Source organism: Anas platyrhynchos, chromosome 1 (genome assembly GCF_047663525.1).
Source record: "Anas platyrhynchos isolate ZD024472 breed Pekin duck chromosome 1, IASCAAS_PekinDuck_T2T, whole genome shotgun sequence".
Lineage (NCBI taxonomy): Eukaryota > Metazoa > Chordata > Aves > Anseriformes > Anatidae > Anas > Anas platyrhynchos.
This window is the reverse complement of record NC_092587.1, coordinates 103851343-103865502: the sequence shown is the minus strand read 5'-3', so window position 1 is coordinate 103865502 and position 14160 is coordinate 103851343. Positions and strand designations below refer to the sequence as shown.

At 35.3% G+C, this 14160-nt stretch overlaps 1 protein-coding gene across 5 annotated transcripts in view; it reads right to left on the bottom strand.

The window, feature by feature from the left end:
* Positions 1-4966: 4966 nt before the first annotated feature.
* Positions 4967-14160, bottom strand: part of USP25 (ubiquitin specific peptidase 25) — a 93325-nt gene continuing 84131 nt past the window's right edge. For all 5 annotated transcript variants that reach the window (XM_027449278.3, XM_038186236.2, XM_038186223.2 and 2 more), the window contains 5 exons: positions 13726-13804; positions 11741-11820; positions 6935-7058; positions 6065-6260; positions 4967-5562 (listed from right to left, as the gene is read on the bottom strand). In XM_027449278.3, the coding sequence (XP_027305079.1) occupies positions 5390-5562; positions 6065-6260; positions 6935-7058; positions 11741-11820; positions 13726-13804 (652 nt within the window). In that variant the 3' untranslated portion in view covers positions 4967-5389. The remainder of the gene's footprint in view (positions 5563-6064; positions 6261-6934; positions 7059-11740; positions 11821-13725; positions 13805-14160) is intronic.

Genomic DNA, 14160 nt, shown 5'->3' with positions numbered 1-14160 from the left:
ACTCAACTCAGAATACCAAAAATAATCTCTCCCTCAAAAATTTAAATAAATATATATATATATATATATATTGGGGGAAGTTATGTTTATTTTCTTTTTTTCCCTCTCGTTTTATTTATTTATTTTTGTAAACTATCTGCTTCATGAAATGCAAAACTTAAAAAAAAAAACAAACAAACAAAAAAAAACTTTCCAAAAAAGCTTCCTAAACAGATTACAAGAATAAATTATGCTGGGCTATTAGAATTTATAAGATTTCCAGTTACATAGATAAAGGTTTCTTTCAAAAACCTAACTCCCTAATCTCTCCCCTGAGAAAACATGAGCTTTTTCAAACTGCATTACTTAACTCTGAATTATTTTTCTTAGAACTTGTTACACAACAAAAAGTTTTTGTCCTAATCCATATAAATTTATTATGTTTATATAGTAATTCCCTCCGATTTATAATCCCATATTATCTATAGAAAAAAAAAAAAAAAGAACACACACACATACACCCTCCCTCCCCAGAAAATAGCACCACTCCCCACACAGATTAATGTCACAAACAAAATACACATTTTGTTCCTTGAAGGAAGCCTATAGCAATTACTGTTTTCTTCATGTTGATTACATGATCATGAAATACAAATGGATTCAAAGAACTTTAACACAAAAAAAAAAATGAGGAAAAAAAATCTCTTAAAGCAATAGGATATACCTGGATACAGAATGCACATAGGGTAGGGAATATGTGGATACCAGCTAAAACCCGCACAGCAAGAAAGAGCAGCTTTTTGCCAAAGATTGACTACAATTTTAAGCACTTTAGGCAAAGCATGAAGATCAAATTCAATGTTAGCCACAGCATCTACAACCTTCATGAACCTGGATGTAGTACTATGATAACTCCCTCACACTGCTAAAACACTCAGCCTCTCAAATACCAAGTGTTACCAGAAGATACATGTGCGGACTGGGGCATTTTACCTAGAGATCCTGCACATACATACACACCAGAGCAGTCCCAAGGAAAGAACTCAGGTACCTGTAGAGGGGAAATGAGTTTACACTCATGAAGAGTTTACACTGACATGCAGGTGGAACCAGAAGCCGCAGAAATGAAAGCAGAAAAATCCTGGTTGCATACCACTGGTTCTACCTGGTAACAAAGGTATGGTGCCTATACAAGGTAATGTAAAAGTAAAAACTAACCAAACTAGAAATCCTGGGACGTGGATATGCCACTGACTTAAACAGGCAGCATCAGGGCAGGAGGGGGGAAAAAAAAATTAAAACAAGGATGAAAGTGACATGGAGCCAAAACCTTTATCTGAGAGATACTTCAATTAAGATATGAAGGGAGAGACGCCGGATGAGCTTTACCCTTCATATTGATAATGAATCCAAGCAGTGAACATAAAAGCCTGTCTCACTGCTTATTTCCCAGCCTGTGAGAAGGGGACTTGGGTTGATCCTAGTCACCAGGAAAAAAGTCAGGCTGTTCTCACCAAGTACTGCCTCAAGAAGCCATTTCTGGGAGCGAGAGTCTCCGTCTACAGGGAAGATCTTAACAGAGAAAGAAGTTCCTAACAAAATTCAAGATTTTAAAGGCATGACAGTAAAGTTGGAGTACACATGTTCAGTAGCAATGATTGGAATTAGGAAGGAAAAAAAAAAAAAGCATATGTTTGCCAAAGCTTTTTGGCTTGGCTCCCATAAGAATCAAAACTGAAATAAAAGAGCTAAACCAAGCAGGAAGGTTCTGCTGAGGGAAAAACAATTAGATGAATACCGATACTGTTCGTTTGCCTACAAAGAGGCAACGATCCTTATAACAATCTTAATTCGTAATGATCCTCATGAATTAGAGTGTTTTCAGTTAGAAGCTCATCCATCAAGCCTTGGATTTCAAAAGGTCTTCAGGGACATAATGCATAAAGGAAAACTGGATATCATTCACAAGCAAAAGAATTCTGTTTTGTTTGAAAGAACTCAAAAGGGAAGTTCACCTATCACATTTTGCTAAAAGACCCCTTTGGATAAGAGCTTTTATGTATCTATTAATCTCCATTCAAGGAGCAATGCCATGACTGGTACTCCCCTCCCTCCCCTCTTTTTTTAATCATTCTAGACAAAAAAAAAAAAAAAAAAAAAAGTATATTTAAAAGATGTATGTAAATACATGTTAGGAAAGGCTGCATAAATTAGTCAATTTATTATATACTTGGTACAGTATATAATATAGTGGTACACTCTTTCAATAACATTCTTAACTTTTGTTTATATAAGGCCCCCCACAAACATTTGGATTCACTGTATTTTGAGGGAAAAGAAACAAAAGGAAGAATATGAACAACCACCATCATCTGTCTTTACAATTATTTTTTTTTTTTTTTTACTCTTTGGACAATATCAGACTTTCCTGTGTGCTACTGTTCACATCAGGTACTTTTCTGGAGCAGCAGTTTTCACATGCATGTCAGAGTAGCCTAAAATAATCTGAAAGATATTTAGGTGTAATACAGACATTATCAGTTGTTTTTTGTTTTGTTTTGTTTTCTAAATGTTTGAATGTGAAACATATGCTTTTGACTGTGCTCATACCTCACACTTTCTAGAGCAAATCTGTTCATTGTATCAGTCATTCACTGCAGTTGGAGTACATCTGTCCTCAAAGCTGTGGTGACTCTGTCTACTAGTCTATACCCTTGTGTCTGGAGTGATTTCAAGATGTTCATTTCTAACAAATACATATTCACTCCATCAGTCCTCTTTGTTCACGTTAATTCTCCTGTTGCTCATGGTCTTCTAGGCTGGAGCTAACATCTGCAATCACAGCTTTAACTATAAACAATGAGATTTCCAATTACCAAAAATGGAAGTGCAGCAATATTACAGGTCACCTAAAAAGAAGTCACATGAGTGAGGAAAAACAAAAAGGTACATAACAAAGACTGCAGTGTCTTCAGGGTCCTCCACTTTATGAAGCAAAATCTGGAAAAAAAAATACCCTTGCATTTAGTTCCTGGTACCTTTAACAGTTGTGCTAGGCGTTGTGAATCCAAGCTCTCTTATTTTAGTGAAAGAAGCAACCTTTTAATACAATATAGTACCTTAATAAGTACTTTTAATACAATATAGTACCTTAGCTGAATGTTTAGATTCATACAGAACACTTAAGAGATATTAAAATAGTAAAATACATATATATTTACTTCTTCTCTACTGGACAGATCTTCTCAATTCTACTCAAAACTGGTCATTAGAAAATTAATACATATTTATCTTGTGTATTATGACCTACAATTAATTATTTTTGCTTGCTAAGAAACTGAAAAAGCTGAAACTAAATAATAATAATAATCATCTTGTCCTTGTTTACATCTTTATAATTTAAATACCTTAGATATTCTTCCCAAGTGAAATATTTTCTACCTTTTTTTTACCTTAGAAGGAGTGCCTTTTCTCCTGTGTTTGTCATGGGAGATTAAACAGATGCTGAGGTTAACAAGTTCCTGGAGGGTTAGAGAGGAGCTTTCCTTAAAATTTTTCACAAACATTCAAATTCAAAACCTGTTAGCAATAAAGAAATAAAAGTCCTCTTTCACTTTTGTTTTTTACCATTGCTTAAAAAGGCAAAGGACAAATTTAATCTGTTCCAAACCTTGTTTAAAAACATATAATGCTAAGTAAGCATATTATTCAGATTCTGATGGAAATGCAACAGATGCAAAATGTGAAATACTTTAAAATGCATCTTCATCCTTTTCATAATATGTGTATCTTTTTCCATGAAAGGTCAAATTTCATAGACATACTCATACCTAAAAAAGAAAAGGCTCCTGAGTAGTACTGCACTAAAATAGGAAATTACCCCTGAAAAAAAAAAACTTTAAAGTGAAGCCCACATTCTATTTACTTTATATACAATCCAGTGTATCTCAAGAGAGAACAAATTTCAAGACTAACACATGCTGAAAGTGAACTCAGCCTCTTCCTGCATGTGAGATGCCTACATTTATTCCCACTACACCTCTAGGTGGTCTGAATTCAATCCATCTTTCCCTCTGTGTTATTTTGTTAGCAGAAATTAAAATATTATCCACTTGAAAGCCTATAATAAGAAGTTGAGTGCTGCTCCAAGAAAACATACAAACAAATATTCACATATTTTACTATTCTAATACAAAATGTTCTCTATAAAGAATAGGAATCAAAATAGTGTCAGGTAACAGAATTACTTAAGGACACATTACATTTCTTTTTCCACAAAACAATTAAATTTCTTCATTAAAACCAGACAGTATTTGAGTTCTACAAAACAAGCCCTGTAGATTCTTTCTTTCACTTCTGACAGAAATTTAACTAGGACACACATAAGGTTTCAGAGATACTTTGTTGCAACAACAGCAACCCATTTCAAGTAAGGAATTAATGAAAGGTTTTATTTCTGGTCACTTACATAACTAAAATACCAATTAAAAATAACCAACCCCTTAATTAACCCCTAAGATTCACAAAGTCCGTTTTTTCAAAACCTGTATTTTCTCTATTCAAATGAATTTCTAAAAATTTTGCACAGTAGTTGTCATAGTTCTACTGAAAATAGTTTTGTTTTTTTTTTCATTTTTTTCTCTAAGAAGAAAAGGAAGGTGCCATTTTTTGTTTTGCTTCAGAAGCCAGTCCTTGCCATCAGTACAGATGTGGCATGGCCACACACAAGCCAAAGTGTTCAGGTGCAGTATCACACAGATCAGAAAAGAATATACAAAAAAAAACAGTGTATAATACCGTGACAGGTATTCAATATATTCACATACAGTAATCTTTGACTACCTGCAACTAAACTGGCCATAAATCTTGAAGAACCTTGTCTACAAAATTGAGTTACCCACCAATATACTGTCTCTCATACTGTCTCTCTTCTAAAAATACCCGTATTTACACTAATACACAAGGTATTTGCTTACAAACACAGAAGTAGCCATAAATAAAACTTTATTCTTTCATTTCATTTACAAGCTACCGAGTACCATGTATTTACACAGCACTGGACACTTAAAGTAGTTGCAGTCACAAAATGATCCAGACAGCTGTTGATAAAGTAAAGGATCTTAAGATAAAAGCAAAGTAATACTGTAACAGATAAGTGGCAAAAAAGCAGTTTTGCCATAATGATCAGACTTGCATGTTGCATCAATTCTGGTTGAAACGACTGAGCGCCATGCGATTCTCAGCTTTAATTGTTTGCAGTCTTGCTAAAGTTTGTACAGTCATTTCTCTTTTGCAGTTATTAAAATAAAAAAGTTAAAAACTATAGCAGCAACAAGCAAACCCTGTGACAGGAAGGCAAGGTTTAAGAACTAAAAAAGTTTATACAATGTGCTCAGGAAGGCTGCAGAATTTATCTTCCATCAGCTGGAGTTCGACTGAGTGACATCATGATTCGGGCATATCTTTCACACAGTTCATGTGTGGAGTAGGAGGGTAACTTTGGCGGGTCATTGAAACCTTTAATCTCTGTAGAACAATCTAGCAGTTTTGGCAGGAAATCTGTCAGCTTTTCTTGCAAGTTAGCTGCAAATAAAAATACGAAAAACAACCATGAACTTTTATATCTGCAGGTGGAATTTTCCTCTTTCTGCCCCAAACTAACTCCCCCATCCCTGGGTGGGAACAGGAGGTGTTACTTGGAATAATTCACTTTCTTCAGGTGCTCCAGCAATTACTAGGACATACTGGTTCCTAGCAAGACCTTAACATAAATGCCCCTTCAAATGGTCTATCAGCATAAATGTTTTTCCACTTTGAAAAAAATAAATAAAATAAAGCAGGACATCTTTCCTTTAAGGACATTCCTATATATGGAAAATATTGCAGTACCCCATTATTACATATGGAAAAACTTCTCTTCATTTAAAAGTGTGCAGGATTATTCAAGAGTGAGGGTATTTCAAAATATTTTACTAAGACACAAAATATGTAGGGTCAGTTCAAGACATCAAAACCAACACATTCTAAAAAATAAATAAATCAGGAGCACTTAAGAGCCTTTTACCTTAATAAATAAATTACTTACGTTCCATTTCTTGTCCAAGATATGAACACCAACGGTTTCTCATATCTTCCACGGCAACAATATCTTTTTCTTCCATCTCATCCACCAGTAGTAATGGCAAACATGGGACAATAAGCTCATTCATAATGATCAGGCCATTATTTACTTCCTGATCATCTCCTGATTCAAACAGTGCTGCAGCATGTTCATTTAGTTTCTTCACGTACCACCACAAAAAAGGAAAGCCTTTAAGTATACAGCATTTCACATTTTACCATGCAGCAGTTTTTGATTTTCTTAGGGCAAATTTGCAATAACAACAGTTGAGCTTTAACATTCACAGCAACAATAAATATACTCTATTAAACCATTTGATTTTTTGCTATTCCTCAGGCCACTTTGATTGATACCTGCCAACAGAACCTTTGCAGCTGCTCTTTTTAAAGACTGAGGTCCTATCACCTGCTCTTGCCTCTTTTCACCATTGCTAAAAAAAAAGTGTCACAATCAAGGAAAAAAAACTCACTTCCTGATGGAAACTTTTTTCTAATATTTGTGTCCTTGTCCAACTGTGGTGATGTTGCAAGTTCACCCACCAACAGTGTCAACTGCTGTTCCTACTTAGACCAGACACAATGGCAGCAAGCACACTTTTTACAATGATAAAGAAACTGATTATACAAAAAAAAAAAAAAAAGTAATACATTTTTAATGCTTACTACATACATTTCTTCCTTTCATTTTTTTTCCTACACAAGTTCGAAGTATTAATTTGTTAATGAAAGGTGGTTTTGTTTTGTTTTTAAATTATGGCAACACTGTCTACTAGCTCATTTTGTTAAAGCTATGCAGCAAATCCAACTTTTGAGACATACTTCATCCTTCACTTACTAGCAAACATTCTCGTCTGTAGTGAGATATCAGCTCTTCATCATGCCCTCTGTATGGGCCTTTGGACAAGAGTTCTTTGTTATTCTGGTAAGCATAGATAAGGTAGAGCAAGGCTTCCATATAGCTAAAGCAAAGTAAAGAAACAAAATAATTAGATGCAAATCCAGATACCACCTGTTTCAAGTTAACTACTGTGCTCTTCAAGGATAGGTAACTTACTCATTTGAATGTAAAACCTCACCTCCCCACCCATCTTTTCATTATGTTGTTTTTTTAATAGACATTTTCTTCTTTTTGCACATTAGAACAATGTATTTTATTATCAGGTTAGAACACTTGTACATGAAGTGTGATCCAAAGCTCACTGAAATAAATCTGTATTGTTTCACTCACTTCATAAATGGCTTTGGATTAGCCTTGGGTATACAAGAAAACTTTTTTTTCCTGCATGCATTTATGTCACATCAGATTTGATCTGCTGCTGCTATTATCTTGATAGTATTTTATGCCTTAGCAAATAAGAATTAAAGCCGTCAAATTATTTCTAGAAATAAACTGTGAACTTTTAGTCTCACTAACGTTAATTTTTTCTGGACTACCGAAAACTAAAGTGATGGAAGAAGCCACAACAGCATTTCAAAATCAGAAATATCAGCACTCTGTTGGCACTTCTGCCTTTACTCTAAATGCAGAAAATAAATACATTCTTAATTGGTAAAGAATGAGTAACAGAGGATCTAAGAACCTAATAATTAATAATCAGAGATCTCATGATGCTCCAATTAATAATCTCCCTTCACACTGCTGCATACCATTTTCAGCAAACACCTTAAAGCATTAATTCTCTGATTTGCAGAAAGCCAGTTATGATAGACAGACACTGAAAAAAGTTCAGGCAACTATCCTAAAAACAAGCAATTAGAAATCTTACTTTGTTCAAACAACTAGAGTAACATAGAGAAGTTTTCTAATAGAGTGTTAGAGGAATAGTACGTTATGCACTCCTAGTGAAAAATGGAAGGTCAAGGTTAGGGCTTAAACTACCAAAACAACAAACTAGTAGAAGTGGTTAAAAATTATATGTGAGAACACAAAGCATATAGGATACATGAAAAATACAAGTCAGAATTTTCTAAAGTAGTCAAACTCAAGACTTACATAAGGCCTCCCAACAAGACAACATAAAAAGAAGGGAAAAGGTTACTTGCAATAGCAATGGCTACTGAAAGCTTTACCTTCAAATATCTCTGCTTGGAAAAACAAGATGAACCCGAACACCAGAATTTCAGAATCTACTGTGAAGTTATTTTTTCCACCATGAAAAGGCCATTCCATCACAGTTTCTTGCAATCCTAAATATTTCCTACTTGAGTAATATGTTGCATATATACAGTCACTAGTCTCTACTTTCTTGTCCTCAAAATACAAAATTTTTCATTAAAGTAACAAGTCCTACTGCCCTCTTCTCAAGTCCATTTCTCCTGTCCATGAAAACTCTACAGAGCAGTAACCTCCAACACAAGTGACTGGACACCAGAAAAGTTAATGTAGGAGGACAGGGACATATTGCACAATACTACCGCAAGGAACTGGGATTGCAAGATACAAAGCCAGAGGAGTGGGATCTTTTCTCCCTTTCCATTCTTGGTTCAGTTACTTGTGAAACCACAGGTTGAATTAACAGCATCAACAACTCAGTTGATCCAAATTAGAAACTTGCTCCTGGCAGCGGCCTTATTTCCTAATCCGTCTGTTCCTGCTTTGTCCTCTAGTTGCATGATTGTTCCCCGAACCAGCAACAGTGCTATCTAACAGCAACGTTAAGTCATTTTAAATCATCATTACTGTAAAGCCAAGCTCAGAGGCCTTCTGTGTCTTGAGCATCTGAGGAATATTACTATGATTTAAGTTAAGCAAACGGATGCTACCTTTTCACATATAAAGCACATATAAGCTCTAGTCTATGAAGCCCGAACTTAATCTCTCTGAATTTAAGACTAGTAAAGCTGCTCACAGAGTTATGGAGCTCACTGGGTATAGACTTTGGAAAAGGTGCAGGAAGCACAGGTATGGTTAAACTAAATGTTAATGCTGCTTTCAAAAAAGAACTGCTGCCAAAGCTGAAAAAACATACTGTGCTTCCAGAAACTTAAAATCCAACTGCTGAGGTCTACAGTTTGTTCACTTTTCAGTCACTGCCACAAGAATAAACTGCGAGTAAAACTCCTGCCAAGGTTCATTAGCTGACTACATTCATCTCATCCATAGCAGATTCCTACTCTGCAGTACAATCAGAGAAAGTACACCTTAAAGACCCTTTAGATCTTCATCTGCTGTGAAAAGAAGGCCTTGTCAACCACCGTAAGGGATCATGACTGAACTCTGAAAGTAGGCATGACTTCTCGGTACTCAGCTAAAACCAAGCTCCAGGTGATTTTCAGAAGTAGTAAGTGCCTGTTGTTTCCTTAACCTTCAAGTGCAGCCTTCCATGCTCACCAAGACCTCTAAATGTAAGCTACCAGCATGAAGGGAGTAGAAGGCATTACAACTGCATTTTGTGTTTGCTCCACAAAGCACTGGTAAGAAAATCAGACTAACTGGGTAAAGGCCAATTTTTGGCTCCATCTAGAGACTGAGTGCTGCAAGCTATTAATTAGTGTTATTTAAAACAAGAAAAGTTGGTCAACTGAGGGAAGCAGGTTTCTGAAAAAAAGCCTCAAGACAGTCCTGTTAATGACAGTCATGTTTCAATTATGGAAGTCTATTTTTTCATAAATATTTTTAAAGTTACATTTTTATGATTTAAGAGTTAAGGAAATATTGAAAGGAGATTGGAAGAGTCCATCAATTTAGTCTTGTTTTCAGAATATTGAAAATTAGCATTGACCTAATGACCATAATGCTAATGACCACATAGATCATTAGCATTGATCTCTAGAGCGTACAGGATGTGAACTTCAAAAAATACCTCAGCCATTTGGAAAACACAGGAGTGTAATTGCAATAGATGCCTTTAAAGTCAGCCAGTGGATACGCAGATTCTCACCCACTCTCTAAGCATGCTCAACTCTAATCTTTGTGTCGTTGTATTAAATACCACTTGAAGCATTTATGAAATGGCATTTATTGCCAAAAGGAATGAACACTATACTTAATGGATATTAGATGAGTCTGATAACATTGTATTTTAATTTCTTACCAACACAAGAATCTAAGACTAGTCATTAAATGCTTGTTTTCTAAATTATGAAGATGTTTGGTAAAAAATACCTCATCCTAATTTTGCCAATCAACTAGGTAGCCATACCAAAAATACTGTTCAGAATAAAGAGAAACCTGTGTTTCTCTCCCTGATCCCAATCAGAATATATTACAGTAAGAAGCAGATTAGTGAAAACACTGCAATTTTCCAATTAAAGCTGCCATCCTGGAGTCCCGATGCCAAGGTACTTGAGGAACTTTAAGCTCAGAGCATGCACAATTTCCAAGGGAATCAAGGAGGATTCCTATGTATCACACTGATAGCTGTGATATTTTTGCCCCTTTAAGGCATCCAGCAATATCAGACTGATTATTTGTTTAAATAAATCACGCAATCTTCTGACCAAACTTTGTATACAAGCTGTTCAATACTAATGAAGTAGTATATGCTAATTTAGAGTATTAGTGAATGTACTATTTATTACATGGTGCAAAAACAAGGTTATGAGCTCATTTTGTTAGCCACTACATAAAAACATAGCTTGCAAGAGAGATAAGAAGTATTTAATTATCTTTTTTGTTTGGACCTTTTTTTCATTGGGAGCATACAGGACAAGAAAGAGAAATACGAAGCAATTTCCTGCACAACATAGAGTCAACAAACTAAATTTGGTTCCCCTACATATTGTGTTATGAGTATCAGCGATTGGCAACAAATTTTTTTCACTATTAAACATTTTTATCACATGATAGTTCAATTTTCACACAACAGATGTCAGCTACTGAATATTTTTCTGCTAGTGCCTCCCCCCCCCCCCCCCTTGATTGGGGATGGGAAGAAGAGGTAGTTTTGAACAATGCTTATTCAAAAACTCTCTCCTGTAAAATGCTTTGAGGCATTTATACTGTTATTTCCACCCTTGCTACATGTAGTTGATCACAGTGTAAGTTTTTGCTGTAACGCATTAAATACATTAATGTCACCAGTTTGATATAGTTTCTGGGTTGGTAAGAAAGGAGAAGGGAATGAATTAACATTGACACACAGAGCTAAGAAGAATCAGCTATAACTATGATAATAACGTGTGATAATTTTCCTCAAACAGGTTCTTCTTTTTTTTTTTTTTTTTTTGCCTGATCTTTAAAGCCCATCATGAGTGGAATTTTGGCTCAGACAAATACACGAGGCAAAATTTTGCTTCTCTGGGAATCCCAATAAAAAGACAAGATAATATAGGGATTTGGCTAGCAGTGATTACTGATAAAAGCAGATAGATATACGTGCACATGTGATGCCAGAGAATAAAGATTTTTATGTTTGAGGGATACCCACAGCACTCAGAGTAGGAAAGAATGAGGAGTACAAGTGCATGTGGGGACACTGAAAAGAGTCCATTGTTTGATAAAGTGCAAAGAAATGGAGATTAAAAGTAGAAGTTGAGTGAAACTGAGGAAAACGTGAGACTGAAGAAATTAATGAACTGAGTAAATTGTAAATAAAATGAAGAATATATTAAACAACTCTTAATAATTGTTTTACTTTATCAATGTTACATTTTGCCTTCAGATTGTTCTACCACATTTGAGTTCTATACTACCACTTACCTCTTTTTTTGGAAAAACTCCAATCCTACCATGAGAAACATGGTTGTTTCCCTGAAATTTCTATAGTCTTGATGCCATCTCTGCATATAAGAAAGGGTATATAGAATTTCATCCACAAACATGAAATACAATTTTACACACTTAAGTGCTGAACATTTACATTAAGTGATCAGGAATTCTAGTAAGCTGGCATGTGGGAAAAGTCAGTCTGAACCCCCCTCCCACAATGAAAATAAGATTCTTAAATTCCTAAAATATTTCTAGATGAGATTTTTTTTTTCTTCAAACAGAATGTATTGCCATTTGAATTGAAAAGAACACAAGGCATTTTTGGAGAACCACAGTCAGAATTATGGGAATTGTGTCATCCGTTCCTCGCCTCCCCTCCCCCCCCCCAAAAAAAAAAAAAAAAACAACTAAGAGGCTAATAGCCACTTTTCTTCCCTATATTAGACTCAGTTATTTACTCAGAAAGGGTTAGAAAGCATTTTTATGCGCTAAAATTAATTTTAAATTTCAGTGTAAGAAAGAGAAAAAGCCTGAATACATTTATTTGGAAGTGACAAAAATCCAAAGTGTCTTGTTGAGTACTTCAGACCATGGAGATGTTTACATTGGAGCACAACATTTATTTCCTGCATCACCATTTTATACAAAGTGACTACTGATACACTTTACAAGAAAAATGCTCTAAGGGAGAAAGGTGTTTTTCTCGCATTCATTTAGCAGCCAACTTTCAGTTGCACGTTAAAGATTAAGTAAGTGACAAAATACCATAATACATAGCCACTTAAAGATTCAATACAAAGAGCATGAAAAAGGTTCCATGAAATGACAACTCCCTATACAGGACAAATTGTGATACAAGTTTGTAGTTTCTCCAAAGATATCTGCCTCAAGAGCTAAAAAGGCGACATATATCTGCAGGGGAACAGAAGATCTCTCTCACCCCCTCACTTAAAGCTACGTCCAGGATTGTTATTCTACTTGTGTAATTGTATTGGTTTCTGTGGCAAGGCCGTTCAGAAAATAGTAAGAAACTGAGCCTTGCACAGCCAAAAAAATGCAACAGAAACCTTACTATGAGAGTCCCTTCCCCTCACCGTGGAGAGGGCATTTAAATGTAGTAGCATTTCCTGTAAGTCCTAAACCTGGTAAACAGAAATGACAAGTAAATATTTTTCACTTGGTTTGTTGAAGGGAAGATTACTCCCATAGATAGTCCTTCTGAACAAGCTGTTGGGACTTTCAAGCATAACAATGAGGTTTAAGTGGTGCACTGGAAGCTGCCTAGGATATAAATATCCGCTGTTCAGAGGCCTTAACGAAGAATATCATGCAGACTTGAAGCTGATGTAAAACCAGCTACAGAATTAGCTTTATATATGAGATGAAGTACTTTGGCAAATATAAGTTGTGATTCTTTAGTATCTGGGATTTGCTCTTTTCTTCTTTCGAAGTTTTTGTAGGTAGCACAGAAGGAAAACTTAAATGCATAAGCTGGTTATGTATGGTCTCGGCAAATGAAAGAACCTGGTGCTAATAAAAGAATGGGAATAGTCACAAAAACAGCTGGAGGAAAAGCACAAATGTGACCCTGATGCCTGTGACCCATTTATAGAGATGCATAAGGTTGGCTTTAAGACTACTTTCACTCCTTCACTGTCAGCACTTTCTGACTAGACAGTTGGTGCTACATGGTGGTAAATTATGAAATACTGCTAGTGACATCAAGACATGTTAAGGAGTAAGGACAGGCTCAAATATGATGTTTATCTGTGGCTAAAGTCATATCTGACCTTGGAATTACAGATGTGGAAGAAAAAAAAGCTTTAGATCAACTGGTCAGAGCAGCTTTCCTGCAAATAAATGGTGTTTTGGTAACTAGTTTCAACTTCTCAGTGTAAGAAATGTGTTAAGATAAATTCTGATTATTGATAGTTATTTCACGTTACAGTTTAATTTACAGCATAAGAAATACTGACCTCATATTCTTCCATGTTTACTTCATCTGGTTTTATCATTTCAAGCTTAGCTTGAGCAACCTTCATTATGTTACGGCACCTTATGAATAGCAACAAGAAATCACAAAAGATGGAAATTTGCAAAGGATATTATCCATACAAAGACAGCAACCTCATAGGCTATAGCCTTATGCAACAGTACAGAAACACTATGGAAAATGTGCTTTATAATATGCACCGTATAATCAGCAAGGGAAGGCACACTTTTGAAATACATGTGATGAATACCTGTGCTATTTAAGAATTACTTCTTTTATTTTGCTAAATTGTCACATTACTTAGTTTTTCTTTCTAATTTAAATTTCAGGTGGCTCGAAGCTTCCCTATGTTTATTTTTATTAGAGGACTGGATTCAGAGATTTTACAGCTGTCAATATGCAGAAATCAGACTAACAT